Below are 21,540 nucleotides of genomic sequence, written 5' to 3' on the forward strand. Positions count from 1 at the left end.
CAGGAATCCTGATAGAGGTCGTCGACTTCGGGGTAGACCCCGCACTCGTTGGATGTGTGCTGTCGACGAGGATGCACGCGAAATAGGTGTTAGGGGCGATTGGAGGATAGCAGCCCAAGACCGAGGGTAAAGTAAGTAACTAGCGGACATGACCTGATTTCGAATGATCAAGAATAATGACCGCGTACATTTACCACGCTGCACTCAGATGCCACCGTGACCACAATTGCCGTTAAATTCGAGATAATACTCAATAATTACCGTGAGTATCGAATAATTACAGTCATTATTTAAAACTTAACACTCAATTTCCATGAAGCAGTTGGTCGAAACATCAGTTCTAGAAAAATGTTCACCACATTAGTAGTGTTTCCCTCGTTGCTTTTGATTTGTACACTTTCGGCAATCACGTTTTTCGTCGGTCAAGCGGAAATTGCTCCAATAGATTTTTCATCTTGGAACACAACTCGTCCTTATCAAGTTCGGGTGACAAAACTTCTATGTGTAGATCAGCAGTACAAATACTCCGTGGTTCACGTGTGCAATGTTAAGCTCCGGAAGGGTGAACTAATAAATTTGCATATCAATTTGACTAAACCAGCGAATGTTATAAATTTGGCATTTACTATGAACTATAAATACAATAGATGGCAGCCATTGTTGATGAAGATAGATTTTAATCTGTGCGAATTTATTGAAAAGGAATGGGGTAAAGGTACCAATAAGTTGGCCGACTTTGTATTCAACGCTGTCACATCGCAGGTGGACTGGGTTAAAGCATGTCCATTATGTATGATCAATTCTACGCTAGAAAGTATCTTCAATCAAACTGAATCATCGTGTGTCTTCTTAAAGGGACGATACAATATCAGCGATTTCGAGGCGAAATCTTCGCTCCTGCCGCAGTTTCTCCCGGCGGGCGACTTTTGGTTTGACTGGCGACTGTACGACGAAGCTAACAACACGTTATCTTTCATTCAGGCTTTCTGTAATGTTAGAGCCAAGGGAATATTCGATTTATCTATGGGCTGAGCTTTGCGCCAGTTATGCAATATCGCCAGAAAGCATGTTATTAACAACCAAACTATCTTGTGAAGCTGTAATCATGAAATGTGAATGACTCATTCTATACATTTATACAGTTTTGTTAGCATTTCTGTTCTCTTTGAAATTTCTGGTTGGCGGTTACAAAAAGAATAATATTTTTTAAACATTATTTAATTGATTCGACCTGTGATGACATATGAATTCAGTCAACTTAAACCAAGCGGTATTTCTCAACTTTTCCAGATATTATTCAAACAAAATTTCGAAACACTTCGAATGTATTTGTCAGTTTCAAATAAATTGATTCATCTATGTTTTAGCACTAGCCTAGCGTTCACTCTTGTCTATTTTTATGCAGCTTTTGTTTTAAAGTTGATACTTAAATATACTCCACTATTTACAATTTATACCTTCTCTTTATTTGCTGTCTTCTTTTCTATTGTTAAGTAATAATAGGTAAGAGATATAGAACTGCATCCGAGGCGCAAAGGAGACCAAATTATTCAGACATACAATTGTTACCAACTGAAGTATGTAGCAATCAAACCAGGGGTGGATATAATTTACCTGGACCATAGGAAAATTCATCACATTTCATCGTACGCTCAGTAGGAAGAATAACGATCTTCAATTTAAAGGATTCGCTCACTAAACAAGGAACCTAAACACCAGTTGCTTCTCGTCTTACACCTAACGAGTGGTCATAATTTACTATTTTTTTCTGTCTTATATTTTCGTTGCTCTCGAGTAAAAGCAAGACATTTTTATGTACAAGTTTGCACTTTGTTTGTGAGTCTCAGAGAAGCGATGCTGAGACAAAATCAGTATGCAACCATCATTACTAGCAGTAGGAAGAACAAAATATAAGCTTTATGTTCTAAACTAATACTTCCTACCTGTAGTGATTTAGTGTAGCAGTCGCTTTACGGTTTTATCACACGAGTTTTCATTGTTTCACACGCAGCTTGGTGTTTTCCTCTTCTTCGGGTGCCTGAGGACTGTTGTTGTTGTTGGGTGTATCTGGATCACAGCTGGCTGAGTTCGGTTGGTTCCGACGAATGTATGTTGGTTCTGCCTGACCTCGTACGCATTCCTCATTAATATGAACAGTTTTGACATCCGAACCGGGAACTTCGAACATCGGTTCCAATAAAAGAGTTTCCTAAAAAAAGAAATTTATGAATATCTATGTTTGCTGCAGTGTTAATAGTTATCTCACCATTATAGCTCTCAAGCCACGCGCACCGGTTTGCCTCTCCATTGCAAGTTGGGCAATCTGTTTGAGTGCATCTTCCGCAAAGGTTAACTCCACCTGGTCCATACCGAGCAGAGCTTTGTACTGTGGCACAAGTGCGTTTCGTGGTTCTGTAAGGATGCGAACCAGCATTTCTACGTCCAGGCTATGGAACGGAACCAAAACTGGGAACCGTCCAACAAATTCCTGTAATAAAACGCAAATTAACGTAACCAGTTAATTATTGCTGTAAGTAAACTTACCGGAATCATGCCAAATTCAACTAAATCTTTTGCTTGAACTTTCCGCAAATTGGCATCCCGTTCAACCTGATCGTCATCCATTGGTGATGCGGACGCTTGAGCCGCTCGTCGACCTTCAGAAGAACTAGCTGGCATACCGAAACCTAAATACTGTAATTCAAATGACATAATGTTGTGTTGTACCGGTTGTGCGAAACGAAATCAAACTAAAACATACCTTCTCATTCAATCGTCTAGCGATCAGCCGATCCAGACCGGTGTACGCACCGGATGCCACAAACAGAATATTGGTGGTGTCTACCTGCACGGTTTCACCACGCAGTTTTCGGGGAGAGTTTCGCTCGGGCACATTCACGATAGTGCCCTCCAGCATTTTGAGCATTCCCTGTTGAACACCTTCACCGCCAACGTCCCGCAGCTGGTGAATTCCGGGTACAGCGCCGATTTTGTCTACCTCATCGAGAAAAACGATTCCGGTTTGGGCACGATCAACGCTGAAAATTGAAAAAATACAAAGTTATGAGTTATTAATATCGTTATATTCAAAAAAGTAGATGAATTATCGAATTGTCAATAATTATTAAACGTTAAATTAGAAACCAGTAAACTCAAATTGAGATATTGAGACATTTAAAATCGTCATTACGAGATAAAATATATCATTACGAAGATATCAAAATAATACAAATCAAATCGAAATGCAACACGTAATGACATATTTAAGGTCAAAATCTGTAACCCAAACTTTTTCCACAACCTATGAATCAAAGCTCAATATCTCAAAACTCCTAGATCTCAGCCAGGTGTTCATGATTTATAACCTTCAGGAAAAAGAATAAACAAATTAAAATCAGTTAAAATGAAATGATGTTCGAAATTTTTTGCCTGGTATGTAATATAAGTTGCGGATACCAAAATCACAAATAGTTAGATAAAAATATAAAACTTTAATTCTAAAACATAGAAACTCAAAAGTTTGCAAGTGAAACTAAAAGGACGGAAGTTCGGAAAGTCTAAAATTATTTCTGAAATCTGCAATTTAAAACTGCAGACCGTGATTCAATTTCCGAAACTTGGAGTTTAAATTGAATCTGCATAAGATGATAAACTGAAATTCAAAGGCCGGATCCACCCTTCAAACCATCGAAACTGACCTGTAATTGGCATCCTGCAGCAGCTTCGCGATGACACTCTCGATATCTTCACCCACGTAGCCGGCCTGCGTTAACGTGGTACAATCACAGATGGCAAATGGAACATCCAAACATTTCGCAATCGTTTGTGCGAGTAGCGTTTTGCCCGAACCGGTCGGGCCGAGCATCAGAATGTTGCTTTTTTCCAACTTCAGCTCATGGGTTTTTTTGTCCAGCAGGTCGGAACCCGGCTGGTGGGCTTGCGAAACGTTGGACGATGTAAGCGGTGGTCGCGGTACTTCCGACGGAGCAGAGCTCATCATAGTATGACCTATACCGGATATGTGCAGCAAATCACCACTGCGTGACATTGAATCGATCTGCTGGGACCCCGTTTGCCCGCTGCTGTTTGCTGGAGGCGGCAGATTGTGATAGATTCGTTTGTAATGATTGTACACAGCCACGGACAGCACTTTTTTCGCCAGCTCCTGTCCAACCACATGTCGATCGAGGTATTCCATAATTTTCTTCGGTGGTGGGGGCGGTTTTCGCTGGCCTTTAGTTTCCGTATCCTTGATGGTTTTTTTGGAATCCACTTCGCTCAACACCACGAAGAAGTGATGACATTTTTCACACTTCACGAAACGTGTCGAACTAACAAACGTTTCTACATGCGTACATGGGTCCCCACATTTGGGACAAGATAGAACGTTCTTTTTATTCGGTGGTTCCTTTCCATTGCCATCTTTACCATTACCACCAGAACCGGATGTTGAGGAACCACTTCCACCGCTGGATCCGGTGGGTGGATTTGATCCGCTTTTTGATGATTTTTCACAAACGGTGGTAACATGGAACCGCCTGAGGCTGTGTTCCTTCAGATGAGCGTGGTGGTTGTTGTTGTTGCTACCGCAGCATTGGCTGTGATCGACGGAGGCACAGTGGAGCTGATGATTGCTCTGATGAGATGCTAACAGACAAAGCAAACCTGAAAAAAAAATGAAGAAAAAGAGAATGCTGATTCAACAAGCGTTTGGACAAAAAATAATAGCCGTCTGGCATAAACATTATACCGGTAGACTTGATAAAAACTCAGCGCAAAATTTATAGGTACCTTTTTGAACATCATCTCTCATGGGGAATAACTGCGTACGTGACTGAACCGGCTGAATAGTCGAGCAGAAGCTGTCAGTCAGCAAACGAGCATCAATATAGAATGTGCATGAACCAGTTCCAGATAGTGGCTTATCGACCAACCAAGCATTAATTCGACCTTCATAACGCTAAAGGGGGACCACAACAGCTGATCCATAACCAAATCGTTTACTGTGGGCCTCTTCGCATTTCATGTGGTTCGTAGTTGAATTGAACTGAAGGTACGTATTTCTAGTTATGGCAATGGTACTAACGGTTCCCAGCCTTCGAAGAGTTAATTGAACTCGTACAGCTCTCACTTTGACGCCTTCGTAGAGAAACCATCCAAACCGCCTGTAGGCAGATTACGCAAATTAGCATCGCGTCTAACGCAGTTTATGCTCTTTACCAAGTGGCAAAAAGCAAGCAACGAAAGGACAAGACGGGGTATGACCCAAACTACCCATAAACTTAGACCTGCGTTAGCCAGCAAAGAAAACAAACAGCTGCGCTTCACCACAAGTGTGCTGTTCATTAATCGTAGATCATAAACTAGATAAGTACCCTTCGCTGGAAAGATCATGATTAAAAAATTTTTAATGATGGATACCAACCCAAGTTGTAGGCCTATGTTAACACTTAGCAATGTTTTCTGTACAATGATGAGCTCAAGTGAGATCATTATTACTTTTTGCTCAATCCTAATTGACTGTTTTGAGTTAATATGAATGCGTGGTGCAACAACGAATGATGAGACAAATTTCGCGCAACTTGACTACCTGCAGAAAACATGTTATAAACTAATGGATTTTCGTGATTGTAAAGTCAAGAAAAAACTTACACTAGTTTGAGGTGAACTTCATTCAAAAAATGCTAATAATCTGAGAATAATCTGTATCTGTACAGATAATCAAAAATAAACAATCGCTTTTTCCACGGTCAAAAAAAATTTACCGTGAATTTAGCAAAACGATAAAAATTTAATTTTTTGTGTTTGATTCAATTGAAATTTATGATATTTTGAGAAAAGTGGTATACTTTTTTATTTCAATGGAATATAGGTTCAAGGTACAAACGAATAAACAAAAAAAAAATAGTTCGGCGCCTGGTCCACCTGTGCAGCATGTGCACTGCACAGGTACCCTATTCCCTAATATCCGGGCATATGCAATTATCGAAATACGATAACCTATAAAACAAGTAAGCATACAAGCGAAACCCTTCAATTTAAAGCATCAAACACTTTGGTTTGATTTTCTTCATTCTTCTAAGAAAAAAGAATTTGAATAAATGTTTGGTGCACATGTAACGAAATCAGCCAAGATTTATCTCCATCGCATTTTCGCGATTTTTCTCAAGGCAATTATGACTCACGGCAAAAACGGCTGTTGATAAAATCGAAAAAGCACTGTAACACTGGTCGACAAAATGAAAAAATGGTGCATTCCAAAAGCTTAAACCGCGAAAAATGAAAGAATATAGCTATTCAACCATTCCTATGAATTTTGGTGCCCATAACTGTTACCAAAACGCGTCAACTTACGTGAGAGTTCGCTTAGTAATTGCCGGGTTCGTCGCTTCAACGTTATGTTTATGACAAAACTCATTCAAGTCTCTGAAAAAATGTTAGTGGCTAGGGACATCAAAATTCACAGGAATGGCTGAATAATTCTAATCTTTAATTTTCTCAGGTTTGAGCTTTTGGAGTGCACCAGTGTAATCAATAAAAATACCATAACAGACATGTGAAAAATCTTGAAGAACAAAGTAAGTACAAAGCTTGACAACGTCATACAATTTAAGAAAAATCTATGAATAATATTTCCAGGAACTGATTCTTCGGGAAACGGGAATGAAAACAAATTATCTCAGCAAAAGTGAAATTTCAAATAAAATTTATAAATGAAAAGTAACAAAAAATCGTTTACAATTAACAATTTTATTATCAATTCGCACGAAAAACGAAATAGAAAAAAAAACAAAATAAAACATATTCAAGTTCATATCAGAAATGTGCGATTGATTTTTTTGACGCAATTTTAATGCAATGTATCAATTTTTTTTAATGCAATATGTGCAGCAGAGGTGGTTTCGGGGTCTTCATGTAGATCCGCTGACAATTTTGCGTTAAGCCCAAATCATATATCTTCTTTTTGTAAAACTTTTCTTAAGTCAGCTGAATAACCGCTGATGTTTGATTTCTAGAATTCTTCCGAATCACCGATGCCAGCTCTTGCTGCATTTTATTAGAAGCTGAAGTGTCCAATTCGGTTGGTAAATGGTTGGACACGTGTCACCTGAGACCCTATTGTGGTCATTCACCTCTGTCCAGCAACTCCTATCCCAACCTCCACGTGGTGCCGACCGGAATACGAGTAACCTTAGCGGAGATCGGGTAACCAACCCCCGGTGGCAACTTTGGTCGTATGCTGACTGGGAAGGGGGAACGTACGCGGCTGTTCCCCATGTTAGGGGCGGCGTACAACAGCGTCTGACCCGGAGCGGGCGGCTGAATCATGAAACGCGGTGTCTCGCCAGCTAAATCTAAGATGACAACCCCGTCGCGAGACTAGCCATCGCCACCCTAGTAAGGTAGCATGGCAAAAACACTTTACTACGAATAATCAAGAAGAAGAAACGGACCGGATCAATCGGCAACGACATAGGCGACGAAAAAAGGACACTGATTGGAAACTCGGAACATGGAACTGTAGATCGCTGAACATCCCGGGTGGCGACAGGATTCTACTGGATCAGTTGGAACCCCGTCACTTCGGCATCGTAGCGCTGCAGGAACTTTGTCGGAAAGGAGAAACTGTACGGAGGATGTGTGGCCGCAGGGCCCAGTACTACCAGAGCGGCGGCACAACAAATGAGCGGGGTATCGACTTTATTGTGTTGGGCAAGATGCAAAGTCGTGTGATCAAGTGGCAGGCGATCAGCGACAGGATGTGTGTATTGAGAATTAAAGGCCGGTTGTACAATTACTCCATCATCAATGTGCACTGCCCGCATGAAGGAAGACCCGATGGCGAAAAGGAAGCCTTCTACGCGCAGCTGGAGGACGTCTACGATGGCTGCTCGCAGCGGGACATCAAGATCGTCATCGGGGATATGAACGCTCAAATCGGAAGGGAAGACTTGTATAAACCGGTGATCGGACGCGAAAGTCTGCACACCGAAACTAACAACAACGGCCAAAGATGTGTCAACTTTGCAGCTTTCCGAGGAATGGTAGTCCGAAGTACATTTTTCCCCCGCAAGGACATCCACAAAGCCACTTGGAAATCACCTGATCAACAAACAACGAACCAAATTGACCATGTGCTCATCGAAGGACGATTTTTCTCGGACATCACCAACATACGCACCTACCGAGGTGCGGACATTGACTCGGACCACTACTTAGTGGCGGTTTGTCGACTGTCTACCAGACACGACAGAACCGATCCCCGCGGCTCAACATCAAGCAGCTACGGGACCCGCAAGCTGCCGAAGTCTACGCACAACAGCTTGAAGCGGCACTACCCACGGCAGAGGAGCACGGCGCAGCTTCTCTCGAGGATGGCTGGACCATGATCCGCATGGCCATTAGGGAATCCGCGACAACGACACTAGGAACAGAGGCGCAGAGTGGCAGAATAGTGGCTTATCGACCAACCAAGCATTAATTCGACCTTCATAACGCTAAAGGGGGGCAACAACAGCTGATCCGTAACCAAATCGTTTACTGTGGGCCTCTTCGCATTTCATGTGCTTCGTAGTTGAATTGAACTGAAGGTACGTATTTCTAGTTATGGCAATGGTACTAACGGTTCCCAGCCTTCGAAGAGTTAATTGAACTCGTACATCTCTCACTTTGACGCCTTCGTAGAGAAACCATCCAAACCGCCTGTAGGCAGATTACGCAAATTAGCATCGCGTCTAACGCAGTTTATGCTCTTTACCAAGTGGCAAAAAGCAAGCAACGAAAGGACAAGACGGGGTATGACCCGAACTACCCATAAACTTAGACCTGCGTTAGCCAGCAAAGAAAACAAACAGCTGCGCTTCACCACAAGTGTGCTGTTCATTAATCGTAGATCATAAACTAGATAAGTACCCTTCGCTGGAAAGATCATGATTAAAAAATTTTTAATGATGGATACCAACCCAAGTTGTAGGCCTATGTTAACACTTAGCAATGCTTTCTGTACAATGATGAGCTCAAGTGAGATCATTATTACTTTTTGCTCAATCCTAATTGACTGTTTTGAATTAATATGAATGCGTGGTGCAACAACGAATGATGAGACAAATTTCGCGCAACTTGACTACCTTTCCAACAAAATCGTTGAACCCTGCAGAAAACATGTTATAAACTAATGGATTTTCGTGATTGTAAAGTCAAGAAAAAACTTACACTAGTTTGAGGTGAACTTCATTCAAAAAATGCTAATAATCTGAGAATAATCTGTATCTGTACAGATAATCAAAAATAAACAATCGCTTTTTCCACGGTCAAAAAAATTTTACCGTGAATTTAGCAAAACGATAAAAATTTAATTTTTTGTGTTTGATTCAATTGAAATTTATGATATTTTAAGAAAAGTGGTATACTTTTTTATTTCAATGGAATATAGGTTCAAGGTACAAATGAATAAACAAAAAAAATAGTTCGGCGCCTGGTCCACCTGTGCAGCATGTGCACTGCACAGTTACCCTATTCCCTAATATCCGGGCATATGCAATTATCGAAATACGATAACCTATAAAACAAGTAAGCATACAAGCGAAACCTTTCAATTTAAAGCATCAAACACTTTGGTTTGATTTTCTTCATTCTTCTAAGAAAAAAGAATTTGAATAAATGTTTGGTGCACATGTAACGAAATCAGCCAAGATTTATCTCCATCGCATTTTCGCGATTTTTCTCAAGGCAATTATGACTCACGGCAAAAACGGCTGTTGATAAAATCGAAAGAGCACTGTAACACTGGTCGACAAAATGAAAAAATGGTGCATTCCAAAAGCTTAAACCGCAAAAAATGAAAGAATATAGCTATTCAACCATTCCTATGAATTTTGGTGCCCATAACTGTTACCAAAACGCGTCAACTTACGTGAGAGTTCGCTTAGTAATTGCCGGGTTCGTCGCTTCAACGTTATGTTTATGACAAAACTCATTCAAGTCTCTGAAAAAATGTTAGTGGCTAGGGACACCAAAATTCACAGGAATAGTTGAATAGTTATAATCTTCAATTTTCTCCGGTTTGAGCTTTTGGAGTGCACCAGTGTAATCAATAAAAATACCATAACAGACATGTGAAAAATCTTGAAGAACAAAGTAAGTACAAAGCTTGACAACGTCATACAATTTAAGAAAAATCTATGAATAATATTTCCGAGAATTGATTTTTCGGGAAACGGGAATGAAAACAAATTATCTCAGCAAAAGTGAAATTTCAAATAAAATTTATAAATGAAAAGTAACAAAAAATCGTTTACAATTAACAATTTTACTATCAATTCGCCCGAAAAACGAATTAAAAAAAAAAAAAAACAAAATAAAACATATTCAAATCATATATCTTCTTTTTGTAAAACTTTTCTTAAGTCAGCTGAATAACCGCTGATGTTTGATTTCTAGAATTCTTCCGAATCACCGATGCTAGCTCTTGCTGCATTTTATTAGAAACTGAAGTGTCCAATTCGGTTGGTAAATGGTTGGACACGTGTCACCTGAGACCCTATTGTGGCAGAAACGACTGGTATGATGGGGAATGCCAGGCAGCGGTGTCAAAGAAAAACCGGACCTGGGTAAATTACCTGAGGGTAAGGACGAGAGAGAACCTGGTCAAATACAGACGGGTAAGGAACGACATGACCACGATCCTGAGACGTAAAAAGCGCCAGCAAGAGGATCGTGACCATGAAGAGCTAGAAGAGCTGTTCACTGCTAATGAGACGCGAAAGTTCTACGAAAAGGTTAACCAATCCCGTAAAGGCTATGTGCCGCGAGCCGACTTTTGCAAGGATATGGAAGGTAACCTCATCACGAACGATAGCGAGGTGGTCGACAGGTGGAAGCAGCACATCGATGAACATCTGAATGGCGATGCAACAAACGGAAGCGGAACTGGAACGGACCTGGGAGTGCCAGCAGTAGATGACCGGGTATTAGCCCCCGATCTCCACGAAATTCAGCGGGAGGTTGGGAAGCTGAAGAAAAAATCATGGTAAAGTAACGCTTGCTAGAGCACTACACTGGGTCATTTCCAAGATCTGGAAAGAGGAAAAACTGCCGGAAGAGTGGATGGACGGAGTCGTCTGCCCCATCTATAAGAAGGGCGACAAGCTGGAGTGCTGCAATTATCGTGGCTTGTCAACGCTGCATATAAAATACTCTCCCAAGTTCTATTCTAACGTCTAACACCTTTAACAAGGAGGTTCGTGGGGCAGTAACAGGCGGGCTTCATGGGAGCCCGCGCAACCACAGACCAAATTTTTTCAATCCGACAGATTTTGCAAAAATGTCGTAAGTACAACGTGTCCACGCATCACATTTTCATCGACTTCAAGGCAGCCTATAATACAGTTGATCGAGAACAGCTATGGCAGATCATGCACGAGAACGAGGATATCTTCCCGGATAAACTGACGCGGCTGATCAAGGCTACCATGAACCGTGTGATGTGTTACGTGCGTGTCTCGGGGATGCTCTCGAGTCCCTTCGAGTCATGCCGAGGATTGAGAAAAGGTGATGGACTCTCTTGTTTGCTTTTTAACATCGCCCTCGAAGGTGTTATACGAAGAGCGGGCATCGACACGAGTGGTACGATTTTTACGAAACGGGTTCAGCTTAACGGCTAGGCTGATGACTTCGACATAATAGCACGAAACTTTGCGACGGTGGAGGAAACCTACACCAGACTGAAAGCGGAAGCTAAGCGCATTGGACTGCTGATCAATGCGTCGAAAACTAAGTATATGAAGGGAAGAGGCTCCAAGGAGAACAATGTCAGCCTCCCACCCCGGATCACCGTAGACGGCGATGAGCTTGAGGTGGTAGACGAGTTCGTGTACTTAGGATCGCTGGTGACCGCTGGCAACAACACCAGTAAGGAGATCCGGAGACGCATTCAAGCGGGAAATCGTGCCTACTTTGCACTTCGTGAGACAATGAGATCCAATCAAGTGCGCCGCCGTGCAAAGTCGAAACTGTACAAAACACTAGTTAGACCGGTAGTCCTCTATGGGCTAGAGACGACAACACTGCTCTCAGAGGACCTCAAAGCCCTTGGAGTTTTCGAACGGAAGGTGCTGCGAACCATCTACGGTGGAGTACAGACTGAAGACGGAGAATGGCGTAGACGCATGAACCATGAGCTGCACGCGCTGCCAGGAGAGATCCCCATTGCACATCTGATTGCACATCTGATTAAAGTTAACAGATTGCGATGGGCCGCACACGTCGCAAGGATGCCGGACGACAACCCGTTTAAAACGACCCTTTTCAGTAACCCCTCCGGCACCAGAAACAGAGGAGCACAGCGTACACGATGGCTTGATCAGATTGAAAGTGACCTACGAGTGATAAGACGCCTGGGAGCATGGCGCCATACAGCCCAGAACCGAGTTGAATGGAGACGACTTCTTGATACAGCACGAGCCAACCCGGCTCTAGCCTGCTAGGCGCGGCGAAGTGTCCAATTCATTCAGTTTGTTGAAGAGAAAGCTTGCTATATTTGGAAAGAACTTCTTTTGGCAAAATATTTTGGGCCAATATATATATATATATATATATATATATATATATATATATATATATATATATATATATATATATATATATATATATATATATATATATATATATATATATATATATATATATATATATATATATATATATTTATATATATATATATATATATATATATATATATATATATATATATATATATATATATATATATATATATATATATATATATATATATATATATATATATATATATATATATATATATATATATATATATATATATATATATATATATATATATATATATATATATATATATATATATATATATGCTCTACTATTACAATTTAGCAAATGTTTGCTCAAAACTCTGTTTACTAAAGCGGTAGCAAAGCCATTTCGTTCATTTTCGTCAAATATATTTGCTATGCTTTTACACGATGCGAATTATTTTCAAATTAAAAAAAAAAAAAAAAAAAAAAAATGGGTTATAAAAATTTCGTCGCGCGGCGCGGATCAACATAAGCAAAACTGTTTATTTGAGTTGCTACGCTACGTTGCAAAGTTTTTATGTTTTTCACTCCGTTACTGTGATTGAAAATTACCCGACCTACAGAAGACGTCAAAATGGGTTGCGTGCACTGTCCGCCATTACTGCTCGTGGAAAGCTGGATATAATTTGAAATATTGTTCTGTCTATGCAAACTTGATTTGCTGCGCAGTTTTTTTTTTTGAAAATAATTACCGCTCGTGGGATGCTGGATTGGAGTTGATATCACCATTGATAAAAGAGTAGTGTAGTTCCGTATAAGAATTTTCGTATTAGAAGTATAAGAAAACGCCATTCGGCGTTTTTCTATTAAAAACCGAGGCTAACCGGAAGGAAACGATAGAATACTAGATAATCAGTTCAATACGACTCAGAATAAGTCAGCTTTAGAGCATTTGCCTATGTATTTAACCTGCAAAGATGATCTTTAATGTGAAATCGCGGCCAAGGCGCAGGTTAAACTAAATTTGAGTTTTATGAAATTATTTATTTCTCGTCGCGCTGATTTATGGGTTCCAAAACTTTTTATCAATTTACAGGTTTCAAATTTTTTTATTAACAAACAAAGAAAAAATATTTGCCTAATTTTTCGTTTGCTGAACAAGACAGCAAATTTTTTTTACAAAAAATTGAAGCAAATAATGTAGTATTTTACGGCAAGCAAATATTGACTTAAAATGGCTTAAAATGCTTAAAATGAAGCAAATTTTTGCTCTGCGTAATGCCTTTGTCACTTTAGTGGTCTAAACTATGGTAAATCTAGCCAAATTTTTCGAGCAACTCGGGAATCCTGGGATTTTGGAAAGCAATATTTTTGTTCCCGAGATACGAGGATCCCGGGAAAATGTATTTCCCGGGAAATCGTTCCCGATATTGCAAACTCTACTAGGGACAAATATTATAAAACAATCAAATGTTAAAAAAGCATGTCAAGATAAAACAAATCAAGGTTGAATTTTCATGCAAATGACCGTCTCAAGTATTCAAATGCAAATACAGAATAACAATACAAAAATAAGCAAACAATCAACAGAACAGAAATTGAAAACATCACGTTTTGTGCGATTGACAAAATACCCGGTGGGAGTACTAAATGTACTCTTAAAAATCAATTACCTACATACAACAGTTCTATTTAAACAGAAAAAGCCTACTTTCCATCAACACAATTCTATTGAACCTGTTTTAAATATTCAAAATAAAAGGAAATATAAATAAAATGAAAAAGAATGAACGAAAAAAGGAATATTTGACGTAAAATAAAAAAAAAAAACAAACGGTGGAAATAATCGAAAAACAAACAATACGGTGGTTGATAAAACCAAAACAAAATAATAAACCAAAATAAAGTGTGTAGATTCTTTTTAGAAGGATAAAATTACTGTCTACAACTTAGCTGAAGACGTTGAATCTATCAAACCAAACGTTCTGGCTTTATTTTTAATTTCTTTTTGTGGAAAATTTTAACATTTTGTTTCTTATTTGCCATCAATGTTGAGCCTATTTTTGTAGTTTTTTTTTTCAATATATTTAAAACATAAACTTTTTTAGATAACTTTTTTTCATTTTTTTCTCAAAAAAAAAATTTTTTTTTTCTCGAGCGTATATATTTTATACAAAAAGACAAAATTATCATATAAAACTTTACCGAAAATGTTACACCTACCAAACAAACCGTTTTTATTCTAAAAATGATAAAAAAAAGAATAAATAAATAAAATTGCATATTGTCCCAAATTATGGAAAAATGCAAAAATTGCTCTTATTTTAAAGCCGGATAAGAATCCAGCTGAGGATTCAAGTTATCGACCAATCAGTTTGCTCTCTTCAATAAGTAAACTGTTTGAGAGAATTATTCTTAACAGGATGATGTAACACATCAATAAAAATTAAATTTTTGCAGTTGAACAGTTTGGATTTCACCATGGGCATTCCACTACTCATCAATTGGTCAGAGTTACTAATATGATATAAGCTAACAAATTTGAACGTTATTCCACTTAAGCTGCTCTTTTAGACATAAAAAAGTATTCGACAGTGTTTGGCACGAAGGTTTAATTGCAAAATTGTCAACTTTCAATTTTCCAATTTTTATAATCAAAATTTAAAAAAAAAAATCTAACTGATCGAACTCTAAAGGTTGTCTACCAGAATCTGATAAATTTTCTGTCAGAGCAGGTGTGTCTTATGGTTCAGTCTTGGGTCAAGTCCTGTTCAACATATCTACTTCAGATCTTCGTGATTTACCTCCAAGAGTCACAAATTCATTGTTCTGCGATGACACAAGCATTTTCGTAAAAGTCTTCGTGCCATATGCAGTCGATTGCAGAAAAGTCTCACAGTGTTGAGAAGTCACCATTTGTGATTAAAAACACACATACTCATTTTTTACTAATATGTATCATAAATACTTAAGCTAATAACAATCCCCCTTTATTAAAAAAATAATTCAAAATTATAAACAATAGCACAAAATGGCATCTATGCATAGTTTCAACCAAATAAAAAACTGTCGATTTAAATGGTTGCCTGTTTTTTAGTGGAATTGCTCTCATGTTGATAAGTCGTTCCCTACATTCGATGAACTACCGCTATTGTGAACATTATGATATCTGAAACGACTTCAAATCTTCCAAGAAAAAAAACAAACTATATCTGTTATCGAAATAACTGGCAATTCCGGAAATAAACACTTGCTTCTTCAACTAGATAAACATTTTTCATTATTTCACTTCACTAATACATCGTGTTTTTCTACTGCACATCGAACGCTCAAAGCGTCAACCAAATTTATTTGTCATGATTCGGATTCACCAACTTGTTAATTTTCTTTTTCACAAGTTCGCGCGATCGCGTGATCCATCCATCAATCGGTCATTGCGCTTAGTTAACGGCAAATATGCCTTCGATCAATGCCAATGTACCCACTTGGTAGTAGTACATAGCCAGCCAGGCCCTACGAATCCATGTCGAACAAATGTGAGAATTCTCGCTGCCCCAAGCGGCCAACGGCAAAAGCTGCTTTCGCCTTGCAAAAACCCTGCCCCATCGGAGGTCAACGAGAACAGGATCCTTGAATGGCATGTCTGGCCTGGCCTGGCCTAACCTGACGGCCTGTTGGCTGCTCGGTTGGCGAAAAAGTACACTCTTCTGATGCACATAGTGCATATATTTGCTCAGTTCTCCACACGCAATCGCATGCTCCGGGAAAACCGGTTTAGCGCACTATGAGTCTGTTATTTGCTATTCTGTCAGTCGCTATAGCATATGATCACTTGCAGTGATGCCTAGCCAGTATATTGGTATTCTTTGATTTGCATAAAATTCAACAACAACCACTTGCACTTCAAGCGCCAATCAACGTCAATACGGGTTTCCGTTTCACTTGCAAGTTAGTTGTGACACCATCCGTGGAATGAACTGTGCTGACTGAATGTTAAAAACGTTTTGACCTGGAATAAATCAAATTTGCTGGAATAAATCAAAAAGAACAAGAGATCCATATTTTACGTTAATGCTGTAAACTTTTTCCACACAATCATACTTAAGGTGACCAAACAACCCTGGATTAAACGCAAATCGACACACCACAGCCTCCTGCTGAAAGGTAATGATTATTACAGTACATATTCACGGCATGTATCACGCAGTCAATGTCAACGTTTCATCGGCCCTCGAGCGAGCCGTACCGGCTCTACGATAAGGGGCCAATGCAATCAGGAAGAGGACGACATTGACCCAATTTTGTTATTCTGCGTACAGGACGACCGCGGAACTGTGGCGAAGATTACGCTTTGTAGAAGAAGGTTCAAACTGAATTCCTAGAATGCAATGCGTGAAATTTTAGGATTTGTTTGTCTACTTAAAAAAACAGTTATTTAAGAGTTATTCCGGTGACATTTTTATTTACCCTATTCGTCAACCACACATCAACGAAAGGTAATAATGAGACGTACATACAGGTGACAACATGATCGATCACCTCTGCCCCCCAGCTGGGTAAGCTTGGAGCCCGACTGAGCTAGAGTGGGAGATCGGCACAAAAGGTCGCCACCGGAGCGTTGTGCGTCGGCCGACGCATCGACCGCGTTAGCATTGTTTGTTTACATCGCAGCCACGACTCGATTCAGGGGCAGTCGGCTGAGACGACGTGCGATGAATACGCTGAAAACAGTAGCCGCAATATATAGGTTGAACGGCGGCGCACCAAAAATGGAACTGGCGGCTGTTTTTTGGGAGGCTATTGATATCACGATGCGATGAGACGCTCGATATGCGCTTTGAATATAAATTGTTTTCACTCGGCAGGCGGTGGACAGAAGTAATCACGGGCGGTCACGTTACCGTCTGAATGGGCGTCGTGCCACAGTCAACTCCTTTTGACTTACAAAAGGTCAAAGATGATTGCATTCGATGGATATGTTTTGCAATCGCAAAAAGAGTGCCAATCTTGCGACTCCAGCGGCCCTGAACTGCGAAAGAATCACGTGAAATCGGCGACAGTGGCCACTAGGTCAAGGATGTTTATCGTTGTTGATTGTTTTTTTTTTGTTGACGGTGCGTCAGAAAAAGTTGTCTTATTAATAAATTGACTTTATTGAAGTATACTGTTCACGGTAGTTTTACAAAAACTGCGACTCAGTGGTTGCATATACAATTCTCCATTAATCATCATCAGGGTAGAATACCTATATAAAACCTGAATTGATGGATCAGTGGTGAAATGGGATTTTCACTAGTAATAACAAATGTGAATTTTGAAAATATTGAAGAGAGAGTAACCTAAATAAATGACCATCATGTGGCAAAACAGGATTATAAAAAAAGTGGTTTGGCGCGCTCACATAATGTAAGATACAATATAAGTGCGGGAACCCTCCCAGCTGGTCTCGAGGTACGATGCAGGCCTAACAAGCCAGTCGTCGTAGGTTCGAGTCTCGGCTCGGGAGAGACTGTTAGTGTCAGTAGGATCGTAGCGCTAGCCCCACAATTGACATGTACACTCAGGTCCCCCTCCCCCCCCATCAATTTTAAATTCTTCAAAGCCTCGTCAAATACCTCTTGACAAAAATAAATCCCTCTTACAATAAAACTGGTCAGAAAAGGCCATTCAGTTGAAACCTCTCCAGCGAATTGTAATATAACTTCCGGAAGTCGTGCCACAAAGTTTCACTGTTCTGCCGGATAAAAAAAACAAGAAATTTCCGATATCGAATTTCTTTTATGCCAAATGTTTTAGAAATGCATGAACCGTCGAAATCTAGCAATCTCTAAACAAATGTTTGTTTAATAATCAACTTTTTAGGAGTCAGAAAGTCTTGCCCAGAAAGATGTTTTTTTTTTTTTTTTTGAAAACAGCACCAGATCTCGAAGGTTTATGTTTTTTCAAGACATTTGTTCGAAAATAATTTCGATTTTGACAATTTCGACAAGTTCTGTGTATTTCTCATCGACCAAAAAAGTACAACTATGACCGCTTCGAGACTCCACAGTCCGAAGTCCAATTGAACTAAGATTTTGCAGGGTTTTTTTCCAAGAAGACGAAACTTTTGATCGCTACTGCCGAAATCCGAGGGTAAAAATTTTCTTTTTTCTCATACATTCCATTTAGGGTTTCCAATATTCACGGGGATTGATTTCCCGGAGAGCGGGAATGAAAAATCTCATATCCCGGGAATTCCCGGGACCCGGAAAAATTTCTTAGCAAAAATGAGCTACTTAAAAAACAAAAAAGTTCACACCAAAATTCTCGATCGATTTTTGTTGCAAATATTTGTAGAAGATTTTCAGGGTTTCAGGGTTTTTATTTCGTCAAATAATCGCTTCAGATCGACTGACAATTTTCCATTAAGCCCAAATAAATTTCCTTCTGTAAAATTTACTTAAGTCCGCTCAATCACCGCTGGTGTTTAATTTCTGGAACACTTCTTAGTCACCAGCTCTCGCTTCATTTCTAAGAAACTGGAGTGTTCGATACTTTCAGTTTGTTGAAGAGAGCTGAGTGTTAGGCAGGTTAGACGAGTTCAATATTTACTATATTTGGTATGGACGTCTTTGGGCAAAATATTTCTTCGCACTATACTGCGCTATATTGTTACACTATGCCAAATATTTGCTCAAAATTCTGTTTACTTCAACGGTAGCAAATATCAAATATATATATAATATAATGCCATTACACGATGCGAATTAAAAAAAAAAAACTGCGTAGTAAATCTCAGAACAATATTTCAAACTCATTTGGAGTTGGTATCACAGTTGAATAGATAGTAAAATTCCGTTTTAAAGTTTTGATTAATTAACTGAAACGTTTCGTTATTCAACGGTTTTCTGTGAAAGAACGAGACAAACCGGAAGGAAACGATAGAATATCAAATAATCTGTTCCATACGACTCAAAATCAATCCTAAATCAATGACCATCATGTAGCAAAACAGGATTATAAAAAAAGTGGTTTGGCGCGCTCACATAATGTAAGATACAATATAAATGCGGGAACCCTCCCAGCTGGTCTCGAGGTACGATGCAGGCCTAACAAGCCAGTCGTCGTAGGTTCGAGTCTCGGCTCGGGAGAGACTGTTAGTGTCAGCAGGATCGTAGCGCTAGCCCCACAATTGACATGTACACTTAACAGTTGACTGCGAAGTCTGTGTATAATAAACAGAAGGTCGAGTTCTGAATCGGAATGTAGCACCAAGGAAAAAAAACTGCGGGAGAATATTGAAGAGAGAGAATAGGAGAGAACAACGTAAAAGATGAAGTGTTTTCTTGCTATCTTCAGCGATACCGCTTACCGTGCAACGTGAATGCTGATTAAATAAATCGTTGCGTAGTTCAGTCAGCGATCAATTCGAGAACAACATTCGAAATGATGTTTGTCGCATGACATAAACAGTAGGGTAGGTATATGTTGCGTGGTCTCAAAAATGACATTTTCTCGACATTCCTTCGCCGGAATAAACTGCTGATGCTAGATACCGTAGCTACAAGGTGACAGAGTCCGCTTTGACAAGCGGTGGTGTTCATGGGTTCGAATCTTAGGAGAATCAGGGCCATTCGATGTCAACGGACTTAAGCATGGGTTTTTTCTCAGGTCCCCCCCCCCCCATCAATTTTTAAATTCTTCAAAGCCTCGTCAAACACCTCTTGACAAAAATAAATCCCTCTTACAATAAAACTGGTCAGAAAAGGCCATTCAGTTGAAACCTCTCCAGCGAATTGTAATTGGCGATTATATTGGCCTGAGGCAACAAGGCTCGAAATAGTAAGCGTAGAAAGGTAGGCATACACACAAGCACGAATTATAATAAACATGTCACTTACTCTCAATAGTGAAATTGTTGATGATAGAAGTGTGGAATACATCACACACCTCGTGTGTGTTATCACATACAGGACAAAATAAAATAAATAATGAAATAAATAGGTGACAAGAATAAAAAGTGGCGATAAGTTTTTCTTCGGAAAAGAGGACTGTTTTTCTCCGGGGTTTGAGAAGATTAGGTTTGAGAAGAATTTAATAAAATCAGTCTAGCAACTGACTTTATTCCAGGCAGTCATCATTTTCTCCTCATTCTGTGCCGAACACGCATCAGTACTGGACGTGTTTGGTGATCGGTCCGATAGAGTATAAAACAAAAGACGTGTGAACAAGTGTTGGCATTGTTTGCCTGGTCGAGTGAAATAAATCCGGGTTCAAGGTCGTTCCTTTGTGCAACTGTTTCGCATCGTGACTGCCAGCTGGTGCGTAAGCCGATTTGGCTGCTGGCTGGATTGTGCTACAGCAGTGGACGAGACACAAACGAGGAAAAAGAAGAAGCCATCAGTGTCAGCGAGTCGTATCGCTGTGTGGAGTGATCTCACACCTGGCTCGCTGCTGGTGGCTGTTTGGTGCTGCTGTATTGGTGCTGCTGGCTGTAACGGCTGCTACTTCGAACGATCGGACAACCAACCTTACTGGAAGGGAGAAATAAAAAGGTACGTGTTCTTGTCAGCGCTAGTGCGCTAAACATAGCGCGATGGATGTAGATCCCTCGCCTCCCGCGCCACCATCCCCGAACCCCTCTGACCCTGACCCTTCTGTTACCCCCTCCCCTGTTCATTCTTCAGTCCCCCCTCGCCCCAGGCTTTACCCAGACGGAGCCCAGGGCAGCTATACTGTTTATTTTCGGCCAAAGGCAGGACCGAAATCGAAAAAGTTGAACCTCTTGCAGATTTCTAAAGACCTGACGAAGGAGTACAAGGGCGTGACCGAAATTTCCAAGGTCCGGCCTAACAAGCTCCGTGTCGTGGTCGGTAACCTGAAAGAGGCCAACGATATAGCTTGCTCTGAGCTCTTCACACGCGAGTATCGCGTTTACATACCCGCACGAGACGTGGAGATCGACGGTGTCATAACCGATTCGAGTCTGTCCGTCGAGTGTATACTGCAA

The 21,540-nt window shown here is 40.0% G+C and overlaps 1 protein-coding gene across 4 annotated transcripts in view; it reads right to left on the bottom strand.

Annotated features, from left to right (window-relative positions):
* Nucleotides 1–1,307: 1,307 nt before the first annotated feature.
* Nucleotides 1,308–21,540, bottom strand: part of LOC129729832 (ATP-dependent Clp protease ATP-binding subunit clpX-like, mitochondrial) — a 48,486-nt gene continuing 28,253 nt past the window's right edge. For all 4 annotated transcript variants that reach the window (XM_055688672.1, XM_055688673.1, XM_055688674.1 and 1 more), the window contains exons 3-7: nt 3,699–4,665; nt 2,762–3,038; nt 2,545–2,694; nt 2,267–2,488; nt 1,308–2,209 (exon numbers count right to left, since the gene is read on the bottom strand). In XM_055688672.1, the coding sequence (XP_055544647.1) occupies nt 1,994–2,209; nt 2,267–2,488; nt 2,545–2,694; nt 2,762–3,038; nt 3,699–4,665 (1,832 nt within the window). In that variant the 3' untranslated portion in view covers nt 1,308–1,993. The remainder of the gene's footprint in view (nt 2,210–2,266; nt 2,489–2,544; nt 2,695–2,761; nt 3,039–3,698; nt 4,666–21,540) is intronic.

This window comes from Wyeomyia smithii, chromosome 3 (genome assembly GCF_029784165.1).
Source record: "Wyeomyia smithii strain HCP4-BCI-WySm-NY-G18 chromosome 3, ASM2978416v1, whole genome shotgun sequence".
In the NCBI taxonomy this organism is placed as follows: Eukaryota; Metazoa; Arthropoda; class Insecta; order Diptera; family Culicidae; genus Wyeomyia; species Wyeomyia smithii.